This window comes from Vigna unguiculata, chromosome 3, assembly GCF_004118075.2.
Source record: "Vigna unguiculata cultivar IT97K-499-35 chromosome 3, ASM411807v1, whole genome shotgun sequence".
NCBI classification, from domain to species: Eukaryota; Viridiplantae; Streptophyta; class Magnoliopsida; order Fabales; family Fabaceae; genus Vigna; species Vigna unguiculata.
In genome coordinates this window covers 1875464-1902013 of record NC_040281.1, presented here as the reverse complement: position 1 = coordinate 1902013, position 26550 = coordinate 1875464, and the positions used below count along the sequence as shown (strand labels likewise).

At 33.7% G+C, this 26550-nt stretch overlaps 4 protein-coding genes and 1 long non-coding RNA gene across 6 annotated transcripts; 3 read left to right on the top strand and 2 right to left on the bottom strand.

Moving 5' to 3' along the window:
- Positions 1-1935: 1935 nt before the first annotated feature.
- Positions 1936-8244, top strand: LOC114178328. The gene is made up of 14 exons (XM_028064167.1): positions 1936-2161; positions 3209-3264; positions 3347-3521; positions 3886-3987; positions 4195-4266; positions 4585-4701; positions 4815-4892; positions 5153-5215; positions 5305-5401; positions 6063-6141; positions 6217-6428; positions 6939-7084; positions 7551-7673; positions 7767-8244. Exons 1-14 carry the CDS (start codon positions 2084-2086, stop codon positions 7926-7928), a joined length of 1560 nt encoding a protein of 519 aa, XP_027919968.1. The 5' UTR covers positions 1936-2083; the 3' UTR covers positions 7929-8244.
- A 670-nt stretch (positions 8245-8914) lies between these two features.
- On the top strand, positions 8915-11024 carry LOC114178329 (senescence/dehydration-associated protein At4g35985, chloroplastic-like). The gene is made up of 5 exons (XM_028064169.1): positions 8915-9543; positions 9982-10115; positions 10208-10374; positions 10487-10571; positions 10736-11024. The coding sequence occupies exons 1-5, from the start codon at positions 8965-8967 to the stop codon at positions 10899-10901; spliced, it is 1131 nt and encodes a 376-aa protein (XP_027919970.1). The 5' UTR covers positions 8915-8964; the 3' UTR covers positions 10902-11024.
- A 2440-nt stretch (positions 11025-13464) lies between these two features.
- LOC114179900 (uncharacterized protein C3F10.06c) lies at positions 13465-16852 on the top strand. 2 transcript variants are annotated; one of them, XM_028066395.1, is made up of 7 exons: positions 13465-13850; positions 13932-14053; positions 14203-14866; positions 15100-15218; positions 15312-15420; positions 15661-15720; positions 16301-16852. In XM_028066395.1, the coding sequence occupies exons 1-7, from the start codon at positions 13559-13561 to the stop codon at positions 16486-16488; spliced, it is 1554 nt and encodes a 517-aa protein (XP_027922196.1). In that variant the 5' UTR covers positions 13465-13558; the 3' UTR covers positions 16489-16852. The 2 variants fall into 2 exon arrangements, with proteins under 2 accessions (XP_027922196.1, XP_027922197.1); XM_028066396.1 differs by having other exon boundaries at positions 13467-13850; positions 15118-15218.
- Positions 16853-17387: 535 nt separating this feature from the next.
- On the bottom strand, positions 17388-25829 carry LOC114178339 (probable protein phosphatase 2C 6). Its single transcript, XM_028064179.1, has 4 exons — positions 24893-25829; positions 21836-22123; positions 21278-21383; positions 17388-18100 (listed from the first exon to the last, which is right to left on the bottom strand). The coding sequence occupies exons 1-4, from the start codon at positions 25349-25351 to the stop codon at positions 17778-17780; spliced, it is 1176 nt and encodes a 391-aa protein (XP_027919980.1). The 5' UTR covers positions 25352-25829; the 3' UTR covers positions 17388-17777.
- On the bottom strand, positions 22491-24187 carry LOC114178340. Its single transcript, XR_003603316.1, has 2 exons — positions 22944-24187; positions 22491-22717 (listed from the first exon to the last, which is right to left on the bottom strand). It is a non-coding gene; the product is annotated as an uncharacterized LOC114178340 (long non-coding RNA).
- Positions 25830-26550: the final 721 nt, after the last annotated feature.

Genomic DNA, 26550 nt, shown 5'->3' with positions numbered 1-26550 from the left:
GATAATGTTCTCAAAAAATTGCAATGGGCCACTTGATGAGTGGTATTCCATTAGAACATCGAAAGCAATAGCTGGCAATGCCATGTGAATAAGGTGGGGCACTAACACATGCATTTCAAATCCCATCACTTTCTTCATTATCCTTCTTCACTTCTTCCCTTCAATTTTTATGCAAACTCCTCAGTTATACAAACAAATCATATAACATCATGCACATTCTAATGAACATCCTTGTTGCATTGTTTTAATTATTACAGTGCAACCTTTTACTTTGTTTTTCTATTCAATGCATGTTTCACGGATTCCTCACATGGGACACTCACGATATTTCTTCTATTGTTTTCTTCTCAGTTTGATATTAAACTCCTTCACAGCATCACCAAATTGTCACCATTTTTTTAAAGATTGAGGAACATCTCATACGGAACATCAACATCTGAACATAGTACATGTCGATGCTTAGCAGAAATAGTAAGAACCTTTACACGTTATTTACCTTATAAAATATTCATCTTCATACAAAGTTGCATGTAAGTGTAATAATGACCAAAAAGTGATAGGAGAAGACATGTACTGTGAAGTGATCAAGTGACAAGGGAAAAAATGTTGTGTTGTGTGTACCAAAAGCGACATATGGAAAAAGATTCCGATCCTAAGAAAGGCACCTTCCTTCATTTTCTTTCTTTTCTTTTTTTTTTCTCATCAAACTTTGCAAGCTGCCATTCTTCTCTCAACCTATCAATAACCACCAATCCAACGGTCTGTTTTTTCTTTTCCCTCAGATTTAACACTCCAAACAACAAAATTACAAATTAAAAAAAATATATATTTTCTTTTCTTTTCTTTATTTAGAACAGCACAAAGGTGTATTATAAAACAAAATAGTGTTTTTTCCGGAAGAATATTCCTATTAAATGCTTCAATTATGTTTTCCTATCAGACAAGTTTGGTGAGGATAACTATGGGTTTCAATTTACAATTTATTTTTTATGCTATTTTGTACTTGAATTCGCTGGTAATCTGGTTTGATTAAGGTTGACCGAGAAAAGAAAAACTTCAATTGGTGCTTATATTTTTTAGGATGTGAAGTTTTTTTCTTCAGCAAATACATTCTACTAATATCTTAAATTACCATCTAGTTTTTACGGTAAAATTATATTATTTTTGGAAAAATATGACTTTAAAAATTGAATTTTAAAAGTATATATTGTTGAACCTAATTAGCTTGTTTTTAGTTTAGTTAACCCTGAGTTTGTTGATTGTTTTAAAAATAAATATAAATTTTTATGATTTTTTATTTTTATGATTTTTTATTAGATAAATATAATTTTTGTCTGCTTTTAAATTTCTCGTGACATAGTGCATTTTTCAAAATTCAATTGTTCCTACTTAAAATGTTGTAAACTTTAGAATAATAATTGAGAAAGTTTTGTTTTGTAGGGTGAAATTGATAAAGCGAAAAATACTCAGAGAAATTGAGAAAGATAGAAAAGCAACTTATAAGACAAAAGAATTTGGTGAAAAGAGAATATTTTTATGAAAAGTAGAATACTATTTTTTTTTTGGATAAATTAAAAATGAAAATTTTAAATTCTTTTAACTATACATTCATCTCATTCCCTATTACATCCTTAAAAAATGGATTTATGTATATATATCCTGTTTCTTCAATAAATAATTAAATTGGATATTTAGAATATATTAAATATTTTCCACCAAACAAAAGAAAGGTATTAAAAATATTAATTTTCATTAATATTTGAAGACATAACTAGGTTTGTAGGAAGATAAAGAACAAAATAAAGCATTAATATGATAAAAATACCAGGTTGTATTGAACTAATATTATTTGAAGGTGATGATGAAATTTTGAATTTAAAAAATCCTTAATTACGCAATAAGTGTTTAAATTGAATTGGAGCTTTCTTTGAGAGAGTTCCCGTAACTGTTCGCAGAAGCTTGTGTTTCTCTCTCAGTGTCGTTCATGTCCTTCTGAGGTAGAGAGAGACACTGTGAACGTTTCCGTTCAGAGACAGACATAACAGAAAGTGTTCAGAGAGAAGAGAGAGAAGAGAGCACAACAATGTCTTCCTTTGATTTGTTACTGTTTTCTCTGAGCAGGGTCTTGTGTAGTCCCATCGCGGTTTTCTTTCAGATCCAGGTTTTTCACTTCTATCACTTTTTGATCCATCTCTGTTTAAAGCTCTTGATTTTGGGGGTGACTAATTTTGTCTCAATTATTGTTCAACTAATTCAGCATTAGTCTCTTGTTTGTGGTTAGATATTGTTTCCTTCCTAGCATTTCTTGGCTTGCAGGTTTTTGTGGCCACCAATATAAATTTTTGTTGCTCTTCATTCAGTATCTGTATGCCAGGGTTTTTTCAGCTGAGTTATGGTGGTTTTGGTACCGAACAGAATTGTGCTTTTTATGTTTTATTTGTTTGTGGTTACAAAGGGTTTGGGGAGGGAAAAGTGGGTATGTCTGGATGATGTGCTTCCCAATGGCACTTGGGGAAACATGAGATAAAGCTCTTGTGCTGTTAATGATGCTTTTTTATTTAACCAATTGGGGCTATTTGCTACTTCTGGAATTAAATTGAAGTTTCTTTCTTCTCCGGGTGTTGAAACCAATTTCTGCCTCCAGGAAGAGGATTGAATGGTTTTGGCTTGAGAAAGTGACCTAGTTTAGTCTGGTAGGATATGGATGGAATTCAGATATACTTCCAATATTTAATTTTTATCTGTGAAATCTTTTTCACAGATTTTATTCTCACCCAGAAATTTTGACAGAGTTGAGGTACCAACATGTGTGTCATTTTTATCGATTTAGCATCCAGAATCCCGTTAGTTGGGATGTCTATATAGACTTTAAATTAACATTTAGAAACAGAAGAGACATTATAGAGAATTGAGATAGAAAATAATGCATTGTTGAAAGGGATTTCCCTTGAACTGCATTTCAAGCTCAGGTTGTAAAATTTCGTGTTTGTTGAATGAATGTTAATAATAAAGGAGGTAATGGAACCTTAAGTGTCAGAATAAGGGCTATGTGTATTTGTGGCAGTCTTAAGTATGGCAATATAACTCTTGCATTTCAATATTGCATGATAATTATTTTTGTTTCCTTAAAATGAAATCTCGCGTTGTTTTCCCCGTTTTTTTTAAGAGAACATTGCATAAAAACCTGAATTTTATGTTTGCTCTGCAGGGGTGTATAATTTGCTTAACACTTGCTCTTGGGTGGGCCTGTGCTGCTTATGTGAGGTAGTCATTGATATAAAGCACCTAGGAAACACTTTCAGTGGCATTTCAATGAGAAATTTACAGCTTTTTCCCCCACTCACAGGAACAGAGAGATCAAACAAATGAAGGATTGTATGAAGAATGGCAATAGCTTTTCTTTCCTTTCTCATGACATTAACGAACTTGAGCACTCCTACCAACTCAATCTTCCAAGAGTAACTGTGATTATGCCGCTAAAAGGGTTTGGAGAACATAATCTTCATAACTGGAGGAGTCAGGTGATAACTTATATGACATGCCCCTGGTATTTATTTGAGGTTTCCAATATTTTGGTTTCTGTGCAGTGCCTTTTTGGTTCTTCACAAGTAATAGTAATACACTATAAATAGGAAAGTTGAAATATAATTCGATCTTGTATGATTTATGTATTTCACACACTTTCTCTTGCATTTTCCTAAATTTGTAATTTAAATGGTATGATCTATTGTCATTGTTGGCGTACTATTAGTTATTCATTTTTGTTGCATAGTAAATAATAATTGGTTGTATTTTTGAATATATTTTCAGTAATGCTTGAAGTTTGTTTTTGAGCAACTGTTGTCCACTTTATTTAATATATGATTCTGTTCATTTTAAACACAGATAACATCTCTATATGGTGGCCCTATTGAATTTCTTTTTGTGGTAGAAAGTACCGAGGATCCTGCTTACCATGCTGTATCAAGACTAATAGCAGAATTTCAGGTATAAACAAGCTCACAAGTTATTCTCTCATGTTTTTCATTTTCTTTCCACTTTCATGTCTGTCATTATTTGCGGCTGCACACTCCTTAGTCCTTTCAATTAGTTGCTTTGCCCTGTTGGAGTTAGTTGTTTTCTGATTTGGACTGTCTCCATTATCATGTCTGTGTCTCATTTACGCTAAATTACATGCCTATTTGATATATGCAGGATCATGTTGATGCTAAGGTTGTTGTAGCTGGTTTGTCAACAACTTGTAGTCAAAAAATTCATAATCAATTGGTATGGAATTTTGTTGACATATTTTTGATAATTTTTTCAAATACTAAGTGTTGCCTCGGGGCCATGCTATATGCAGTAATCTTATCTTCCTTGTATTTTTTGGAAGTCAATCTAAATCTATGTTGAAAATGATGATCTCAGATCTTAGCAAGCACTTCTCTATATTGTAACACTAATTAGGCAAATACATATGTGAAAGATCAGGGTTAACTCGTAGAAATTCCACATTGAAATTTGGTTCATGTGCATCCTTGTTGATTTCCTAGATTGTCCTTGCTAGATTCACATGTGTATTGAGTGGTCTTAACACCTGGGCAGGTTGGAGTGGAGACAATGCATAAAGATAGCAAGTATGTATTGTTTTTGGATGATGATGTTAGGTTACATCCTGGATCAATTGGAGCACTCACTCGTGAGATGGAGAAGAACCCCGAGGTCTAACTTAAATTTGTTTATTGTGGTTCTTTTCTAAAGGATTAATTATAATTATTATGGGTTCACTTCCCTGAACTAATTTATTATGTTCTTAATTCTTTAATGCTTAGCAGATATTTATTCAAACGGGATACCCTCTTGATCTGCCATCTGGAAGCCTGGGGAGTTACTGCATCTATGAATACCATATGGTACACAACTTCCTCTGGATTTATATCTCCAATCTCTGCAGCACATGTCTGTGTATAAGTTTGAGTTTTCTTTTATTTTCCTTTTGTTATAAAGGGTACAAGACCTACAAATGAAACTTGGCTAATTGAATTTTACTCAAGTTTCAGGATTTATTGGATAACTTTTAATTTGGATCTTTTGTAAATCCTAATATTTGACAAGATTTAGTTATAATAGTTCTACTCATTTGCTCCTAATGTGCTTTTATTTTATTTCACAGCCTTGTTCGATGGGCTTTGCCACCGGTGGAAAAACATTCTTTTTGTGGGGAGGGTGCATGATGGCAAGTAGCTTTTACTGTTCTTTTTTATACTCAGTTGATGCTTTGAAGAAACTCATGTTCTAACATTTAGTTTTTTTTTTTTTTTTCAGATGCATGCTGATGACTTTAGGCAAGATCGTTATGGTGTAGTCTCAGGACTTAAAGATGGTGGATATTCTGATGATATGACTCTAGCAGCCATATCCGGTTAATCTTTGGTTCTCTTATCTTTTTGTTTATGTACACTTTGTAATTGTATACAACTACTTTATCTGTATCATTCATTGAAAATAAAGATTACTTGATGATTGATCCACGAAGAAGCTAATTCCTTATAGTGAGATTTGGCAATCCTATGAACAATTTCTTGTTCTTGTTTATGCACATCTTGCAGAAAAATGACACTGAATGATAGTAGTTTTCTTTTGGGTAATGTTGTTTTCATTAAACTTAATATTGCGCAAGAGACTGCTCCACACACTCACATACATATATGACATCATTTTTTTGTCAATGCAATAGGCTCCTACTCATTCAATTGGATACACTAACCTTTTTTTGGTACATATTTAATGTTTTTTCCCTGTCATTTCATTCCTATTTATTGAGTGAGTTCATTGCTATTAAATTTATACAGATAAGTTGGAAAATAATGAGAAAAGAGGACATGAATGTGTTTGTATTTCATTAGCAGGTGTTAATGTTTTGTACTAACCACTAATAGTCCTTCTTATACTGATAAAATAGGTCAAAATAGTACCGTTGTGGATTTTGTTATACCCCTACTTAATAAGTCTACTAAACAAAGGAGTCTTCTAAAAGAATAAGAATCTTAATATTCTAACAAGTATTACAATTTATCATGCAGGGGCTCACAAAAGGCTCATTACTTCTCCCCCTGTTGCTGTCTTTCCTCATCCCCTTGCAAGTGATCTTAATTTTGGAAGGTTTGTGATTATTTCTCATCTTAAATTGAGTTTCTTTGCATATTTGATTATTTACTTTCTTTTTAACCTGTGTAGATATTGGAATTACTTGAGGAAGCAAACATTTGTTTTGGAGTCCTACACAACAAATGTTAACTGGATAATGAATCGTGCACTGTTTACTACTCACTGTTATTTATCATGGGGATTTGTAGCACCATATATTATGGCGATGGTTCATGTTGCAGCAGCTTTAAGATTTTACAATAAAGAGTTCTTTCCTGAAGAAATTACCTACAATTCTGGTGGTGAGCACACTACTTTTCCTTTCTAGGTATGTTGTTAGTGTGTGGATTCATGGATAGAAAATGGCAGGATTATGATGCTGAAACAGGATTATTGTTCAACTTATATGCAGTTTTAGAAGCTCTCTATTCATGAGTATTTGTGTGGGATTTTTTCGTCTTACATGGATTTCATAAATACTTGTTATTATATAAGAACTTCATTGGAATTTTATTTATGATAAGGGTCATTACCTTCTGTGGAATATTATATAAACTGTTAACTGTTATCAATATGGTTTGGATTATCTTTTCTAATAACGCAATGGGAGGACATGAAATTCAATCCAGCCATAACATTCTATTCCCATTTTTATATGTTGCATTTCCACTGGTGACATTTCTGTATTTGCCATGAATAGACAAGGCTATAGGAAAACATAAATGGGTGTACTGCTTTATTGTGAGATGAACTTTTTCCCATGAAACTTTACATTTTCAGTTCTTGCGTTTTCATAAGTACCTTTTTCCCAGGGTTGTTATTGGTGACCATCCTAGCCATATGCACTCTTGTTGAACTTCTTTCAATGTGGAACTTGACGCGGATAGAAGTCCAGCTGTGCAACATGTTGTCTCCAGAGGCGCCACAACTCTCCCTCGCATCTTATAATTGGTGTCTTGTAAGTATTTTCGTCTTCCCTGTTTTTTATGTGGACAAATTTGACAGGCATTGTTTATCATTGATGTCTTGTACATTTTTACTGTAAAGTTGAGTTCTTCTGAGTAAATGTTTATGTATCAACCTTGTATTCCAATTTTATAGCTAATGATGATATTCAAGGGGAGGAGAACGATGCAGTATTTTAGGATTCCTCATATTCTAAAATTTGATAAAACAACAAACATAAATTTTGAGTCCAATCAAACATTGCAAGCACAAAGAATTGATGTGGGTCAGCCACTGGCGTAAATACGTTGAACTATGGTATAAAATAGAGAAAGTAATGCATGGACTTGTGAGTAGATGTTGGAAAAAAATATATTTGGGGATGATTATGAATGTAGTATTATGATAGAAAGGTTGTGAAATATCAAACAAGCCTGCTACTAGTTGGTAAAGTTAGAAAGTGACTTTTTTTTGAACAGGTGTTCATTGCAATGCTGGTGGATAACTTTCTCTATCCCGTATCTGCCTTCCGCTCTCATTTTTCTCAATCTATCAACTGGTCTGGTATTCGGTACTATTTGAAAGATGGGAAAATTAGCAAGGTAAGATGGTTGATGCTTTATGTAATCTCTGATTTCCGTATTAGACCTGTTTCCTTAAACAGAATATATTTCAATTTTTGGTATGTTCTGCAGATTGAAAGAACTCAAAGAAGCAAGGATATGGGTCCAGTTTTCACAGATTTGGGAGGAAAACATTTATACGGAAAGAAAGGGATGCCTACTAGAGGATCATTCCTGAGTTCTTTGTCCAGAAGTTTGGCACAATGGCATCAACCCAAGAAATTTGATAACTAGGATTCAGAAGCATGGGTGTTGATAGATCACATTGGTCTTAATTATTGTTTGGTGCATTCATGATTGATTGTTTTAGTGTGGTAGGAAATCCAGTTCCATTTTTTCATTTGCCCATTCAATCCATATGATTTTTTATAGCCCAGGCCTTCTCCCTTAGGGTTGATTTTGTAATTGTAACAGTTCAGTGATTGATTTATGTAATACAGTTGATCAAGAATTGCAGAATTATATAGGTAGCGATTTGATCCACATCCAGACAATGGGTAAGAAAAACATCTAGTTTATTCTTTTTATTGATTCATTAGTTTGACTTTTATTTTTACTGTGGAATGATTGCATGAAGTGTTTCAAAATTAATAAATAACTCAACAAAATAACAGTAAAAGAAAATGAAATTAAAAGGTTCAAAATACCTTTACATAATTATCTTTATAGAAGATTACTAGTAAAATTGGTATTAATATTTATATATTTATAACTTTTATTTTTACTGTGGAATGATTACTAGTTCCTTTTATAGAATATATTCCACCGAAAGTCAGTTCACCTTAGCACCAGATATTTAGAATGACTTTTTGACTAATACACATGGTGCCACTTTTCAATATTATAAAATTGCAAAATTTTCGTACAATTAAGGGAGTGTGAAGGTGTTGCTCTTCAGTTAAAATTAAAAGTTTATTTCTATGATATACAAAATAACAAATTACTATCAAAATAAGACTATAATTACAAAACAACACAAGTAACTGCGTGTAAATCTTGTCAGTATCTAAACTAGATTAAACTATGTATGCATGGATGAGTCCTTATCCTTCTTTTACGCAAGTAATTTATAAGAGTACTTTTAATGATTACGAACTGTTCCAAATATTTGTCCAAAAAAAAAGACATTTTATGATTGATAAATTCTGAAAAACTAAGTTAATTTGGTATATAATTAAGGGAATTGCTGAAAAAGTCGTCAAGAACAGAATAAAGCAAGGAGCAAAGGAATCCACAGCAAGAAAGAGTTTCCCCATTGTCTTTTTTCTCGATGAACATGGCTGCCAAGAGAGAGAAAACAGTGATGGGGTGTTGCCTCCGTGGTTCCTCCATACCTGCAACTGCAAGTGTTGGAGAAGACTCAGGGCTCAAACAAGAAGTTCTCATACAAGTACCAGCGTGCAGAGTTCATCTGATGGATGAAGGAGAAGCTCTTGAACTGGCTCAAGGGCACTTCACGATCGTGAAAACCATGGAAGAGAATGTGTCTCTGGCTACAATCATAAAAGTGGGAGATGATCTTCAATGGCCTTTGACGAAAGATGAGCCAGTTGTTAAGCTGGGTGCTCTCCATTACTTGTTTTCCTTGCCGGTGAAAGATGGTGAACCTCTCAGCTATGGTGTCACCTTTTCAGAAGCTACTTTGGGAAGTTTGAGTTCGCTGGACTCGTTTCTGAAGGACCACTCTTGCTTTTCTGGCTTCAATTTGAACAAGAAGAACAATCTAGATTGGAGGGAGTTTGCTCCAAAGGTTGATAATTACAATCATTTTCTGGCCAAGGCAATTGCAGGAGGAACTGGTCAGATTGTGAAGGGCATCTTCATCTGCAGCAATGCTTACACCAATAAGGTTCTGTTCTGTTGTTCACTATATTCATACACTTTCTCTTCATTTTAAGTTTGAAGCCCAGAAAATCAAGTTTTGAACTTTTACAATGAAAAGTGAAATTGTTACAAAAATTTCTCGTGGTGTAAAGCCACCCCAGAAAGTTTTCCATATTGCACTTTTTTTTGGAAGTTTTACACCTCTCATTAGAAAAATTTGTAGCAGTTATATATTATCAGAATATTGTTTCTGTCAGTAACAGCATCTAAGAGTTTGCTAACATAAGGAATTAAAATTACCATTTACATGAGCTTTGAGACTAAAACTCAAGTGAAATTAATTACAAAGACAAAGTTATAAACATCGAGTGAACAGTTTGTCAGAAGAAAAAAGAAAGAAAGACAATCAAAATGCTGTTTGTACCACTAAATATCTAAAACTTGCTGGGTGGAAAATCACCAGGTTCAGAAAGGAGGAGAAACGATCCTAAACAGTTCTGCAGATGAGAAAAATGGTGTTGTTGTGGCCAGCGAAAGCATGAACAACAAGACTTTCAGCGCCTCAAAGAAGAACAAGATTAATAAAAACCTCAAACGGTATTCAAGGAATGAAACTGGACACATAAATGACTATGTTTAGTGCACATGTGAATGAGTTACATTAAATGTCTTTTGTATTTGCATTATAGTGTGAGAAAGCTGTCGAAGATGACAGAAAAGTTGAGCAAATCTGTGCTAAATGGTGTTGGTATAGTGAGTGGATCAGTGATGAATCCTGTGCTTAAATCCCAACCAGGAAAGGCATTCCTAAAGATGGTTCCTGGGGAGGTTCTGTTGGCTTCCCTTGATGCAGTGAGTGAGTAAAAGTTAAAACCATGTGAAAGTGAAACACTTCATAACACTACTTTTCTTTCAGATAAGCACCACCACCCTCACTTCTTTAATTCATAACCCTTCTAATGCTGCAGACAAGGTTCTAGATGCTGCTGAAGCTGCTGAAAAACAAACTTTTTCTGCCACTTCCAAAGCTGCATCAAGAGCGGTTTCTAACAGGTAAAGGACATCCCACAGAGAACAAGTTATGCAAAGATTAAATGTAGCCTTACAAATTTTTCTCACACATGTTTTCAAATTTTCAGTTTTATTAACTGTTATACTCATGCATATGCTTTTTTTTTTGTCTGAAGTTGAATTTGATAGATGAGATTTGGTGACAGGTTTGGGGAAAGTGCAGGGGAAGCTACTGAACATGTATTTGCAACAGCTGGACATGCTGCGAATACTGCTTGGAATGTCTTTAAGATACGAAAAGCTTTAACTCCAGCTTCTTCAGCAACCAATGGAGTGCTCAAAAAAGCTGCCAAGGTTCCAACTTTTAAATAAAAAATCAAATCAAGTTTCTTTTTTTCATGATTATGAAAGGTTTAAGGAGGATAGATACCATGTGGTGGAACAATTAGTACCTAATTTTGCGCTGATTAATTATGATTATGACGTGAGTTCCAATATTCTTTTAATTAATCAACTTAAGTTATTCAATGTTTCATGAAGAATGCCCACATAGACTAGTGAAAAGGTGTTGCCGTGAGGGGTTTTTTATCATTCCTGCGTGAGAGATTGATAGCGCTTACATTTTAATTTATGAGAATAGTTGAATGATATATGAATGAATCGCTGATAAAAAGAACGTGACAAAATGGATCAAATTTAAACAACTTGAAGCTATATGATAAAATATAGATGAATTTTAAATATTGAAATTAAATTAAATGCGAACCCAATATAAATTTATCACTTAGTTTGCAATAACAGTTAAAACTTAAAACAACAAAAGAAAAAAGCTTTCATTTAATTTAAATTTAGAGAGGTTCGCATTTTATTTAATTTCAATATTTAAAATTCATTTCTATATTTTATCATATAGCTTCAAGTAAAAAAAAAAGCTTTCACCATATTTAAACTTTATTAATAAATTTAATAAATAAATTAGTTCTATTTTAGTTCACCATTGGAGTTTACAATCCGCGTGAGTCCAATCCATCTTAAGCGTAATAGAACAAAAGCAATGAAGGAGTGAGAAATAATTAGAAATAAATAAAAATAAAAAATTGCATTTTATTAAAAAAAAAACATGTAGCAGTGTGAAAACTTTAAACACTTGTTATAGCTATATTTTAACTACAAACAATATTTTTTCCATTTTATTTTATTTTATTTTGACAAATACCAAATTATTAGAGAAAAGTGTATATAATCCGCTAATTGTTTATTTCCTTTTCTTATTCTGCATGATTATGCATTTTATCATTTTTTGTATGGTTAGATTGGATTATAAAGATACTTTAATAAGCATATATTGGTTAAAATGATGTGAGAAAAATGTCTAACAATATTTTGATAGTAATGGTTTAAACAATACTATAACTAGTAATATAATTATGTGCATTTTTAGATTTTACAAGTATTTGTTAGCTTCCAAGACAATAAAAAGAATTTAAACGTAATTTAAAAAAAATGAAGAAATATAGATAAAGTGTGTTTAAAAATGATACTTCAGATCATCTAATAAGTAGTGTTTCAAAGTAAGACTTTATTGTTATCTTTTTAAACAATTGATGTTATGTTTTAAAATTTAATTTTACTTTTTTTTTCTATTTCCAAAGGTAATTTTTAGCAAAATATTTTTAATTAAATTCAAATGAGATTTCTAGTTTTTTTTTTAAATTTAATTTTCAAATTTATATTATAAATCATGTTTTAAAATACAACTTATGATGTGATGATTCTTTAATTTCATTTACAAATTACTATTATATACTTTGTAAATGTATACAATTCGATGAGTCATTATTATATATGGAAACCTAATGGGACGATAAACACAGACAAGTGTAGTTTGTGTGGACTGGGCCTATCACCAGCCCATCCAAAATAAATTGACCCAAAATAATCTGGACATCTTTGCTTTCGGTCATAACAGTAGGTTGACACACCAACGGTATGCAATTAATCTAAATAGAAAAATTTACATTAATAGTATAAAATATTTTAATAATTAAAAATTTGGAAATTAATATTTAATTAGTATTAGATAAATTTTCAATTTATAAGATAAAAGCATAATATATATATATATATATATATATATATATATATATATATAATTTTAGTACAGATTAAAGTCTTTAAAAAAGTACATTGTAAACACTTTAAACTTAAATTTTCAATATAATCTTTTTTATTTTTAAAAGTGAATTGAAATATAGATCAATATCATCGTGTTCGCTATTTGTGGATCATACCCAAAATTTAAGTTTTATGAAAAAATTTCTTTATAAGACATCTTTGATACAAAAATCATATTTAAAATCATGAGTTTAACATTTGGATTTTAGAAGACTTTTTTAATGATGTATACTAATAACATATAAAATTGAAAACACTATATCATAAATAAAATTCTGCATAAAAAATACTTTTATTTAAAAATATTTATTTTTGTGGTGGTTATTATATGAAGTTCTTAACTTCTTCTTTTTAACTTTTACTTTAATAAAAAGTATTATAAAATCAACACTTGAATTAATATTTTAGTAGGTGATTAATATTTTCAAGATATAAATATATTAGTTACTTTTATATTCAGATTTTAAAAGTATATTAAGAAATAATAACTTAAAAACGGTAAATAGTTTTTATCATATTTAATAATTAGCTCCGTTAATAAATTTAATCACGGATTAAGTAGTATTTCTTTTTCATTTTACGAAATTATTAAATATTTCACATTTTCAAATAAATTAGACGTGTCAAATAAAATATAATTTTTATATTTTGGAGAGTTGATGCGAAAATAAATAGGAGGAGAAGAAATTTGTGGGGTCCTCAAAGTGAGTGCGTATCTTAACATGTAACGAAGTTCAAGTACATTCCTGTTTCTTTTATCTTAAAGAAGCAAGACAACATTAGATTGTGGTAACAGATCAAAGTAGATTGATTACATAGGACAGAGAAAGAGAAGGAGAAAGAGAAAAATAGGTATGGAAGGAGAGGAAGAAGGTGCGAGGCTTAGCATTTACAAGGCGGCGAGAAGCATAAAGCGAAGAGACAACAGTTTATACAACGCTCTCAGATCGATCTACCAAGACTCCATCTTTGTCTCTGAAATCTCTCTCCTATGGCCTCAGCTCCCTCTCCTCGCCAACCTCCGATGCGGTCTCTGGTATTCTCGATCCTTCCACTCCACCTGCTATTTCAAATCCACCGACGGCCACACCAACAACTGCTCCTTCAGCACCGCTCGCCTCAACCTTCACGTCGCGCAGCTCGCCGGTACTCTTCTTTCTCATTCCCAATTCTCAAAGACGTAACCTTTCTGCGTTAATGCTCATCGTTTTTCATCTGGGTAGGTAGGACAGAAGGGAGGCTGCATCATCGTTGATTCTACTCGAAGAGGAAAGCGCTTCCCTGATAGCATGTCCAAAACAATACCCATTTGGACCTGTGTTTTCAATCGGGCCATCAAGGACTTTCGTGTGAGAAATTTTTCATTTCTTCCCCGAAATACATTGTTGGTTATTCATTTGTTTTTGGGTTTCACTTTAGTCCTTGGTTTGATACGATTCACTTTTCTGATAGACTGTTATTGCTTATGATAATGTTTTGCTTTGTCTTCATAAAACAGGACTCTAATGGTTGTGATGAAAATGTTCGTGAATGGGATTGCTCCTTGCACCTTCCCCTGTGGGTTTCCCAAACAGAAAGAGCTTCCATTGAGAAGAGGTTAGAGGAATGGACTCTGTTACTGAAAGCAAGTGGGGCTGATATTGCTTCCCTTGCCGCCTGCTTGAGGAAGCCCTTGCGTCCTCTCTGGATTTCGCAGAGAACTGTGATCTGGTTAAATGAAGTGCCTCACCATGAATCTTGGGATTTCACACCCATCATTCTTGTGTCGGCGTCTTCATCGGTTGGTGTGAGCCAACATGGTACTACCTCTGAGTTCAGCTGGAATTACATACCCGGTGCAGGAGATGATGAAGAAAGCTGGGCCAGGGGTTTATCACCTGTCCTTTTCTGGAAACATGTTTATGATCTTATAAACTCAGGTCCTGATGTGTGTAACCAGAAGGTTGCAGATATAGTTGAAAAGAGTAGAGTAAACCGTGCTTATAGAGGAGAAAGTGCACCACAGATTACAGTTAAGACCCTTAAGTCAGCCTCTCTTACCCAGGAAGAACCATCAGTGACCTACGATGCTTCAATTGTTAAAACTGATGCCGAGTCTTCCGAAGATTCTGGATTATCTTGGCTGGGATCAACTAATTTGGCAGTTGGCACATCTCGAATTGGTATGCCTTAGCTAATTAATTAAAGCACATTTTTAATCCTTTGGTGCATTTCTTTTGATGATGACCGGTTCTGTCGAGTTTATGATCAAAATTTTTGAAAAGAGGTCTGTAAAATGGAAATACACTGTTAAACTTACAGTTCAGACATACTTTTGTTGCCTCTGCTTCTGATCAGCAACCACACATTGAGCATTGTTTTTAGTTCTAAAATGTTTATGTGGCTGAATGTTCAGTGGCCATGTATGGTGCAGCTGCAGATGCTGCCAATGTAGATTGCATACTGAACTGTGATCAGGAGTCCATCTCTGTCTGTCTTCCCAGTGCTGAATCATATTTGCATCTTCCGATGATGGTTAGTACGTAGTTGAAAGGAAACTTTTTATTTGTTTTTATTCTTGTGGAAATCCCTACTCATTCCTAACTCATCTTAATCTTTTATGGTCAGACTTCAAAGTTTGATAGATTTTCTTTATTGACCAATCTTCCTAAAGCGGTGAGCTTTGCAAAGTTCAATCTCAGCCAGGGAAAAAGACTTGTAGTTTGTTGTAATAATGGTAATGGCTCTGAACTACCCTCTGTCGACTTTGTGTATTTATTTGAAACCAAATGACATGTGTTTGGTGTATGTTCAGTGTTACATTCACTGCCCTTTGAATTTGTATTTTTTTTTTTTTTCTTTCTAACTTCATTTTGAATCTCTAAGGTGCCTTTCCTTAATCCTTTTAAATGATTATCGTAGACCATGAAGTGTTGTAACAAACAAATAATATATAGAATTTCTTTGTTTTTTTCAGGGGAAGATATCAGTGTATGTGTTTGTTTGGCAATCTTAATGTCATTATTTGATGAAAATGGTACGTATCTATATATCTTTCACTTTGTTAGAAAACATTAATTAAGAAACCCATATCTCACTTACTATAGAATCAACGCAACAACATGATCATTTCATATTCATCATATCATTTTTCAAGGATTCTTGATGTAAAATTTATGTTTTTAAGACAAGTTTGATACACAGACAGAGAGAGGAGGGTGGAGGGACATGTTCATATCTATTTACTGAATACTTAAAAACTGATTCTCAAATAGAGTAAGGGAATTATGTAGGAAACATTAAGCATAGGAAAGTTAAAATCAAAATGAATGATTACAGCATAATTGTACACCTAGAATAGCCTTTCCATTTTTCTTATCCCAAGATGAAAATATTATGTAGTCTGAAACACGATAAGCGTTTGCATAGATTTTAAGTTGGCATGATGTTCTAAGCAATAGATGATAAGAGAGTAGATTTAATATATGAGTTAGGTCTAGTTAATAGTTCAAAATAAGTTTTTGTGCTTATTCTTGAATTTTGAGAGCTTTGATACTTCATAATAAGTCCATCCATCACTAATTTTTCGTCCTTGTGTTTACCTTTTCTTCTTCAAGGTACGTTTGATGATGGGAAATCCTTTGATGCAGCACAAGTCACTAAATGGGATATGAGGAGACGGCTTGTATATTTATGCAAGTTTGCAACAGATGCTCGACCATCCAGAGGAAATGTGAGACAAGTTTTCAACTTTCTGATCGGTGGAAAATGCGTCCATGATTTGGATTTGGGAAGAGATGAGTAATTGGAATTGGAATTGGAATTGCATGGGCACGTGGATGATTGATTACTTTAACCTTGAAACAATTCCAGAACCAGTTCGCAGATAATTGTTGTATGCCTAAGTTTATTCGAAATTGATGACTATTTTAATAATTCTTTAGATTCAGGTCTTAATAATTCTTAGTTTCAGACTCTGATCTCAATTGGTAAATTCTGAGATGTCTGATTAGGTGATAGACTCTAGCAACATGGCTAAACATTCAATATTGCTCTAGCGAGGATTTTATTTTCTTTAGTTTTATATTGGTGGACTTTTTAGTTATCAGATATTGATATACTGATATGTATCAATCAATTTAATTATGAAATTTGCATTCCTGAACATACATATGAGAATATTCTATTCAAAATTTTAATCTCTGTAGTGTGAAATTAAAATATTTAGATGGTATGGTTTCACATAAATATTGTGAAAATATTAATAGAATGGGCAACTTAACATCTGAATTGGTTAATGTCATTTACAAGCAACAATATTGGAGAAAGATTTCCAAAATGGCTTATCTGCGTTGAGGGATTATACTTGCCTTGCTTTTCAATTTATTTTGGTTGTGGAAACTGAACGACAAATTAAACTAAATTTTTTCATTGAAGTGCATTGAAATTTGTGCTACTTGTTTCAACAGGAACAGCCTAAATAGACAATTTTCTTCTTCCAACTTCAACTATGTTTTAATATCTAATGACATGTGAACAAAAAGGTAGAACATAGACTAAAATTAAATAATTATCTCCTATTATTGTAGTAATTTGTTTCACTGTTTGAAAATTAGACATGGCAGCAAGAGTTATTACTTCATTAAACTAATTCCATTCTATGTTTTCAAATCAAATAGAAGATAGTGAGAATATTGAATGCAATGAAATGGAATAGAGTTCACCATATTTTATTCCATTTCTTTCACTAAAAGAAATTCAAACAATACAATTGATGGCATTTCATTCTGTTATCCACATAACCGTTCAGGAAGGAGCAAATGGAAAAGGAAAAATAGTAGTGATCTATATACTTCGTTACAACAAGCCAGCCCTAGCTAGTTGTGACTCGTCATGAAGCAGATTCTTTTTTCCCAATCAGCTCTGTACTGTACAGCAGGTTAGGAGAAAGACACAAGGTGAAGTGATACCAAGTACTAAGGGGGTCATATGAAAAATAGAAAAAAAAAAAAAGAAAGAGGTTTGTTTATAGATCAACTCTACAACTTCATTACCGTCTCTTTGTCCTTCTCAAGATTGAAGAGAAACAGATTCTTAGGAAATTAAAGGAGGCCTTTGCTGACGTTTTCTCTTGGATTTCAGATCAACAACTATGATCGAAATGTTATCTTTACTATTTCTACCATATGCAATTTCAGTCAGGCTGTCGGCAACAACTTGTGCAGGAGACGGTTCCTCCACTGACAAGGATCTGCGGCGTCTTCTAAGAATGTGGCGTGCCACTTCTCCAACCTCTTCATTACTCATTACATCCCAGAGTCCGTCACTTGCCAAAATTAAGCACTCATCCTCGTCTGTTCTAGCTGTGAAAGTTATCTCAGGCACAGGAATAATCCATGGTCTCAAATACCGATCACCTGAAACGTCATTGTTAAGCAGGTCAATACACGACAAATCATAGACTTGGTTTCAAGATGTCCAAATGCTAGCTCAATTTGGAAGACTGTCCATATAGTTTCTGTAACTGATGAATAGCCCCAAAAGAAAAGAACAAACGCATAGTTTGCACTAGATGCTGCTAAAAACATGTAGCCTTGAAAATCCGGTGCTATACATACCACAAACTCAATACCTTTCTTGAAGATTATCTGAATCTTATTGCTGAAGACTTTTCTTGAATTAACTGAAAAGTTAAATAGCTTCTGCTAAAATTTCTGGAGAATCATCAACTAGAAATTTCTACGTACTCTGGGATTTTTTAGTAATATCGAAAGAGAAAATGACCGTACATTATTATTAGATTAGAATAATCATCTGATAATATATAGGACAATCTTGTAACTCTCTAGGACTGTGAGAATACAACTTAAACCAAAGCGAACCATCTGGACTTAGGTTTAGATCTTGGCTGGTCCCTATAAGGAATCATGCTTCATGCGGATTAGGACTAGAAGAAATATAGGTTAGTACGAATACAACTTTTTTGCCTTCTGCTATTTAACCTTCCCTTCCCCTTGTTATTTTTTATTACCAAGATATCTTCTGTATAAAAATAATAAAACCCTATTCTGTATCATCCTCATTACACTTTAAACCTTATTTTTGCGCTCTTCATCTTCATTGTTCTTTTGAACCCTGTACTCTTATCCTGATTACTCTTTAAATACTTGTATCCCATCTCCGTTATTTGGTAAACTCTTTACATCTATTTTCTCCTCTCTCTTTTATTCTCTGTAATAAAAATATCATAACTTTATTTACATTGAAAGTAACTTTTTGGAAAATATATACCTATTCAAAGTACTTTATAGAAACATATATATATACAAAGTCAAAGTAACTTCTAAAACTATAAGCCAAAATCCATAATTTATGGGAAGGTAAGGTAAGGTAAGGTCTGGAGAAAAAATGGACAATGACAACTTACACGGAAGAAAAAGGTGTTCAACGAATAAAGGAATTGAAACAAGGAACCATGTTTATGAAAGAGGGAGGATACAAAAGAATGAAGAAGAATAGCAGCATTTCAAGAAAACAAGGATCATTTAATAAAAAAGTTAAAAAGGTGATTACGTAAATTTATATGCCAAAATAAAGGGCAGAAGGGAGCCTAGTTAATTAATTAGAAGGTGAAATTAGCAAAAGACTTATTTTTCTCTATCCTTTTAAGTCAAAGTTCATAGACCAACGGGCCGATCAAGCTAGATTTAACTAATTTTAAATATCTCAAAAATTTAGATATTTTTAATTAAATTTTTATTAAAAATTATTTTATTGAGTAGTTAATTTTTTTAAGTATCATGTCTTTTATTTTTATCATCTTGTCTCCTGTTCACCAATTAACTTATTCTTTTCTTTTATAATTTTTTTAACTTGTTCGACAATTTACTTTCTTTTTTTATAATAATGAGTTGACCAACAAATTAAAAAAGATCGAAGATAAAAGAGATGAATCATTCCATTGATGAAAATAATATCAAACAACAAATTACATAAAGAAAAGTAAAAAAAAATTAGGTCAATAGGACAAAATTATTTAAGAGATTGAAAATACTCATTTTAATATAAATATATTTTTGCAAATTTCTATTCTTTTATCACATCATATATATCCTGTAACTATCCAGAATTTTTTTTCTCTTTCTTTATTGATATATTAGGTTTGGATGAAATTCTCTAGTGCATCAATTGTTTTCCTTTTATTATTTATTTCATCTATGTCCGGAGCTAACATGATTTGACCATTTTAATGGTATTTAACTATAAGACTACGCTTATACGGTCCAACTTAGCCCCTATGCCGAGCCCTACCTCCAATCACTCTCCTATGTTTAGCAACTAACAATAATAGGATTATGTCACTCCTCTAGCTATATTGTTCTCTACTTAAAATCTATCCCCTTAGTCAATATATCTCTTCTCAACATCTTTTAACTACTCATGCTGGTGTCAAAAAACCTAAAAGTGTAAACAATAAAATTTAAAGCAAAAATTTGACAAAATTCAGCCAGAACTTAACAAAACTTAAGCACGATTGCTGGACTTTTTCTCTATCCAAAAGTCAAACACAATGAGGACTCAAATCATTCTATTAACAAAAATTCCAACTACCAACTGTTCAGGAATTGTGAAAATAATTGCAGACTAACAAATTGCCGTATAGCTAGAATTTGTCCCATTCAAGAAAGTGATAATAATGCTTAGCTATTCAGGTTATTGACCTTATCTTTAGTCGATGTGGGACTTCCAACACACCTTCAGTTTTATGCAAGTACTTGCATGAACTAGTTACCAATTAAAATAAGCAAGAGGAAGAGACCGGCAGATTTTTTTCTCTTCTAAATCATAAAATGTTGCTATTATCAGAACAGAAAATATGCAGAGAAGTTTGATCAAGCATATATAACTTGAACCAACGTGTATGAATGGTGGAGGAGAAAAATCCAACCGTCACACCAAAAGGTTAAGTTGTATTCTTATGGAGTTCAAGCCACAAGACGCCAGAGGCGGGAATAATCTACCTTGATTTGATTGAGGAAGAAGGAAGACAATAATAATGGCTTCAAACGATAGGCATTGTATTTATCTATAACTTACGGTTTTACATGGCTTTTATTTACTTCTCCAGGGATAAATTTTCCTCCTCTCATTACTTAGCAGCTTCGTCCTCTTACAGTGTTATCTCACGAGTCACAACACTCATCCTCGGACTCATTTTCGAGTATCAAAACAGAGGAAGGTTTTTAACTCAAGCTCAGATTCCCTATCTTAACCTGCATTCTTCCACTGTCTCATCATTATCGCAACTAATGCAATAAGCTTCAGTGTCTGCGCATTTTGTTTTGTTTCTTTGAGTAACTTAGCTATAGTGACACCAGCAAGAAAATGACCCTCTTACATGAGTATAGGTATTACAATAATCCCTAATTACTAGACGATTAAAATCAAAATACTAGAAAATTATAGCCGTTTGCATCTTTTATTTTTCCATAGCAGAGACATAATAACTTTGTCCCTTTATTAATAGTTCAGAAAGAAGAAAAAATTTCGCAAATTCTTAACCTAAGATCGGGTATGAAGATAAATCAAGGTACCTATGGCCCTGGACATGGCAAGCACACCAAACACCCTAGCTCCATTCCAGTTTATGACTTTTCCTCCTTCTCCTTCAATTCTCAAGAGTTCATCTTGTCTATCCGGCTGTACAAACAAGGACAATAGCATCTCAATTCCGTTAATGATATAAGCATAGGAGAGTAAAAGTTACCTTCACTAACATAGTTAAATCAATAAATTATAATATTATATAGTTATATAAATAAAATCAAAGTATACAATTTTTGAAGTTTTTTTAAGAGTTACCCTCCTTACATCCAACCCTGATTTTCTTCTGAGTACATGGCTGCATGGGCGAGTTTTCTCTTTTTGATTTTTAATGTCCCCTTTTCCCGAATTATTAAGAATTTCAAAAGCAGCAGAGGTCAGTGCTTTTATCTTTTTTATTATTGTAATTGTTGTCAATAGATATCCGGCCTACTTTAATAAACTGGAAGTACATATAATTTTCCATTCAAGAAACTTAAAACGGAACGCATGATCACATGGTCGGAGTGTTATATCATCAAGATAAGTGGGTTATGACTAGACCTGACCTTTTGATCCACTGACAAGGGGATTGTTTGTGTCCTGCGGCAAAGAACTACCCTTGAGTCGCCGCAGTTGGATGCAATAATTTGGCAACCAGATAGAACCACCACAGAGGCAGTAGATCCAACCATTTCAGGTGCAACTGCGTCTGATAGGATTTCATTGTCAGTCCTCTCAAAACTGTTAGCAAATACGGTTTCCCATCTTCTCTGCCACTCAGCCCCACCTGCCATTTCTCGGTTCCACTCCTCTGCTATAACATCGTGCATCCGCTTAGCACAGAACTTAGCCACCTAGGAGTATTAAATTACCACAACAGTTAGGAGAATGATAAAAATTTCATGATGTACTCCATCCTTTTTATATGGTGTTTATTTAACCAAAGCATATGAATCAAGAAAGGTAAAATTAGATAATCTATTTATTTTTGAAAAATTTATGACAACACTAGTTTATCCTTATTTAAAATACCAAATTTTAATGTTAATTGTAGAGTAATTAGTAGATTAAAGTCAAGAAGGGAAACAAGGTGACGACTTCAACAAATTGTGCGGAGTCTTGTATTATGGACTATCAAATATTTCTTGAATGGATCTTATAGTATTAACTTCATCAAGACGGTCAGATAATTCTATGTAGCTCTGTGTTGTGAAGACCACGTTGGACGAATGCATTTGACTAGAATCAAAGATCGGTACAGTTTAGTTAAAAAAATAGAAAAATAGCCATCAAGGGGAAATTTTCGACGAGTTTTAACACCAAAATATTATCCATCTACAATGAGCTCCAGGCTTCGCATTTTGGACAGGTATTTCTCCTCCCTTGTACAAGGAGAAGGACGCTCAGAATTCAGTTGCCCTTCTTAATCCATCTTTGATATCATTATTCTGAAATAGATAGTTGTAGTCAAAGAAATATACTCAATTTAATACGCCAAAATAATAGGTATTAATGTCATAATTAATATCTACAATGAATTTTATACAATGCAAAGTATTCACCCAATCTACATGGCAAGCTGTTCAAGAAGAAAAATAAATAGACTCGTTTTTTTGCTTGTACCAAAGTATAAATAAAATAAAAATTATCATTTAAGCATCCTGTAACAAATACCAAGTCTAATCAGGCATCTTCATATGAGATCTTCACTCCACATTTTTTTCCACACAACTCACCTTGAAATTCGGTTGCACCTACACTTCAAATGCAAATCAAACGATATAGCTATCACGCAGAATAACATAGAATGACACTAGGGAAGACGCTTTCCGCTACTCAATAGTTACTTAAAGCTCCAATGAAACTGTGGAAATTTATCAGGTATCCTTACTAATAGTTCGGGACCCAGACATTTTCGACGTCTGAATTGTAGATACAAATTTGTTTTGTCCAAGGGGTGAAATAGATTGATAACCAAATGGGAAACAAAACTTCTGAGGTTGATCTAGAAGCGTGATATTTTTTTCATACCTTTTGTTTACGCAATTTTCACTCCACTTGCATGTTTAAAGGCCAGTACTAAACCAATTACGATGATTGGTTTCATCTACTTATGTAACTAAACATCACTAAAAGTACTGCTGAAATAACAATATCCTACCGGAAAAGAATCCCTAAAATTTAAAACCAAACAAGGCATGAATCTTATATGTTGTGGAGTGTGGAGAGCATAATCTTTGTACGAGAGAGTTTTCCAAATAAACTATAGGCGTTGTTCTACCCAATATACAGGGAAAATCGTTTTATATATTCAAAGAATAATGTTTCTAACAGTTGAGATTTAATCTAGTGACATAGACGTTAGCAACTATACTATGCAATTTATTATAATTTATTGGAAATTGGTATTCAAAAGAACATACGAAACTTTTCTAGAATGAAGCAGACTAACCACAGCCATCATCAGTCAGCCCCACAATATAACATGCCAAAAGTAGTGCAAAGGAGCATAATTAGTATATGTCCCACTTTGTCACACATAAACAATATACCTTTTCTTTAGACAAAAAGCTCATCTTTCTATCCAGGTGGCCACCCAACAGTAGCACGTCCTAATCATTACATTTCTTTTCACAGGAAATAAATAAATAATAAACCTACAATTGTATCGAAAGAATTTTTAAAGACAACCTTTGAAATAAAGGTAGGTAAAAAACATAATTAAGTATTGTCAATATATTCTTGATAGATTAAATAAATAATATACATAAATAATTTTATGCACAAAAAAGGCCATCACTTAATTATAAATTGTGACTTTTATAATAATCATCTTAAGAATTGCACAAAAAATAATTTCGAATTAGTTCGCAAGATTGAATATGCGTAAATAAACTCCTCCAAAAGTATTCATAAAAACAAAAAATGAAAACTCATAAACTAAAATAATACAAAAATATTATAAATTGATTCAAGTTTTTTTAGTGTTAATGAAAAAAAAGTCTTATAAACACATTAAAATCAAGCTTGGGAAGAAATTATTTCTGATTTATTTCAAATCGGACTGTTTTTTCTTGGCGCTAGACTCATCCCGGAAACCTTTCGGCAAGCCACAAGGTGATGATTTGTCTGTGATAGAAACCACGTCAGATCTCAGTCACACAAATCAATCCCCATTCCTAATTAGTACAAGTATCCATCCTAGAAAAGAAAAGGCCCACGCCCCTGTTATGCACGATCGCATTTACACGTGTCATAGCAGAACGAAAAGCACCGTGAATTTATCTCTCTCTGTAAGGACCACTCTGCCTATGAGCCTACAACACGTGGCCTTTCTGAGCAACACACCCACCAACCACATTCCCAGTTTAAACTTAGCGAGCACAATAATTCCGATATCATTTTTTATTTATTTACAGAAAATAATAGTAGTAAAATAAACATAGATACTAATCAACCAGATAAATTACAATTAAAAAAGAGAATAAGTAAATATTAACCAGAACGCCACACTCCCTCCCTGCGCAGTCACCACAACCACCAACAACTCTTTCAAACTTCAATTGAAAAAATTAAATAATTATTAGAAAATGGAAGAAGGAGAAGAAGAAGGTGTACCGAACCTGTGAGCCACCATGGCCGTCGTAAACGCCGAAGAAATGAACGGGAGAGATCTCGCCGGAGGATCTGGAGCCGGGAGCGGTACAACCGCCGACGTGATCGCACGTACGAGACATGAATCCAGGAATAACTGCCACGGCGTCCTCCATCTCTTTCCTTCTCCCAATCACCGAAGTGTGTCCCCAACTCACTCCCTTGTTACTCCTTCCGATGCACTTCTCCCTCACCGCAGGCGCCTCGCAGTCACTGAGTCCCGCGCGGTGCAGCGGAGGCGGCGAGAGTATCGCCTCGGTGACCGCGGCAGGAGGAATCTCGCCGGAGCCACTACTGATAGAGGAAATGTCGCCGGAGCTGTTGAGGTTCCGGAAATCCTCGGTGCTGAGTGTGGAGGAAATGACGGAGCCGGAGCTGGTGGACGCGAACTCCGAGTCGAGTCGTTCGAGTGGGTCGTCCTCCTCCATAGCTCAGCGGTGTCGTAGTTGAGAGAGGGAACGGGAAGAAAAGGAAGCGAGGAGGAGGCGATAAAAGGAGGTGAAAGGAGAGACGAGAAAGTGACACGTGTGAGGAAATTGTAAGTTTTGTCGATGGCGCACGCATCTATTGTGAATTGTGAGTGGGGAAAGAAAGGAAAGAAAGGAAAAGGGAGAGAGACACCAACTGTTTGTAAATTGTAGTCGTACTCACCTGCCTTATGCTGTGTCTCCACCTGTCCCTCCATTGATCTTCCTTCCACACGTTTCTTTTCCTCATCACGCCTCTTTCTAATCCTCTGCTTCGCGCAACCCTGCACCCGCTTTCATCCTAATCTTGCTGCTCATCCCCACCAATCGTGATGAAACCCTTCTCAAAGTACCACGCAGACCTCCCTGCACTGGATTGCACCCTTGTGTGTGTGACGTGTGAGGAACCTATGTACGTAAGCAACGGTACTCTGTCTTTAATTAGAGTAACGCCAGGTGTCATCAAGGATTACTTTGGGGACCTACTCGTTTGGTAAAATTTGACGTGCGAGTTAATTGAACTTCAATGAGAAAATCATGATTTTTTTTTTTTTCAGTTTTCCTTTGCATTAATGAATGAGAGTATCTTTTTAAAAAAGGTACAAGAAAATTTGGAAGGGTAATTTTTTATAGGACTTGACTGCGACAGAGGAATTGGTCGTTCTAGGCTACAAGTCTACTACTATACTTCCAGGTGTTCACTCTTCTGAAATTCAAGCCATCGCGGTGTGGACTTCAACCAAACGCCAACAACGCGTGGTGATTTCTAATTTCTTGAGCAAGGTGGAAACAGATTAGACAAATGCCAAATGGAAGAATCAATCATCTAGAACTACAATGCCTTTTCAAGGTAACAATAGCTTATTTTGAGACTACATTGAAATTTTTATAACATAAGTTGCAAGTTAATCTGATTCAATCATTAAAAATCCATGTGTGTTCGATTAGATAAATATAAACAAGTGATAAATATAATAAAAAATAAGACTATATTAGGTTTTTTCTTAATAAAATAGAGAAGAAAGAGAATTTATAATCATTTTTTTTTTCCTTCTCACCTACTTCTCCTGTATAAAATATAGATACAGGCTTTTTTACCTTTTGTACTTTGACTCTTGTTTCTTATTCCATTATTCCTACCAAATACACCATGAAGGAAT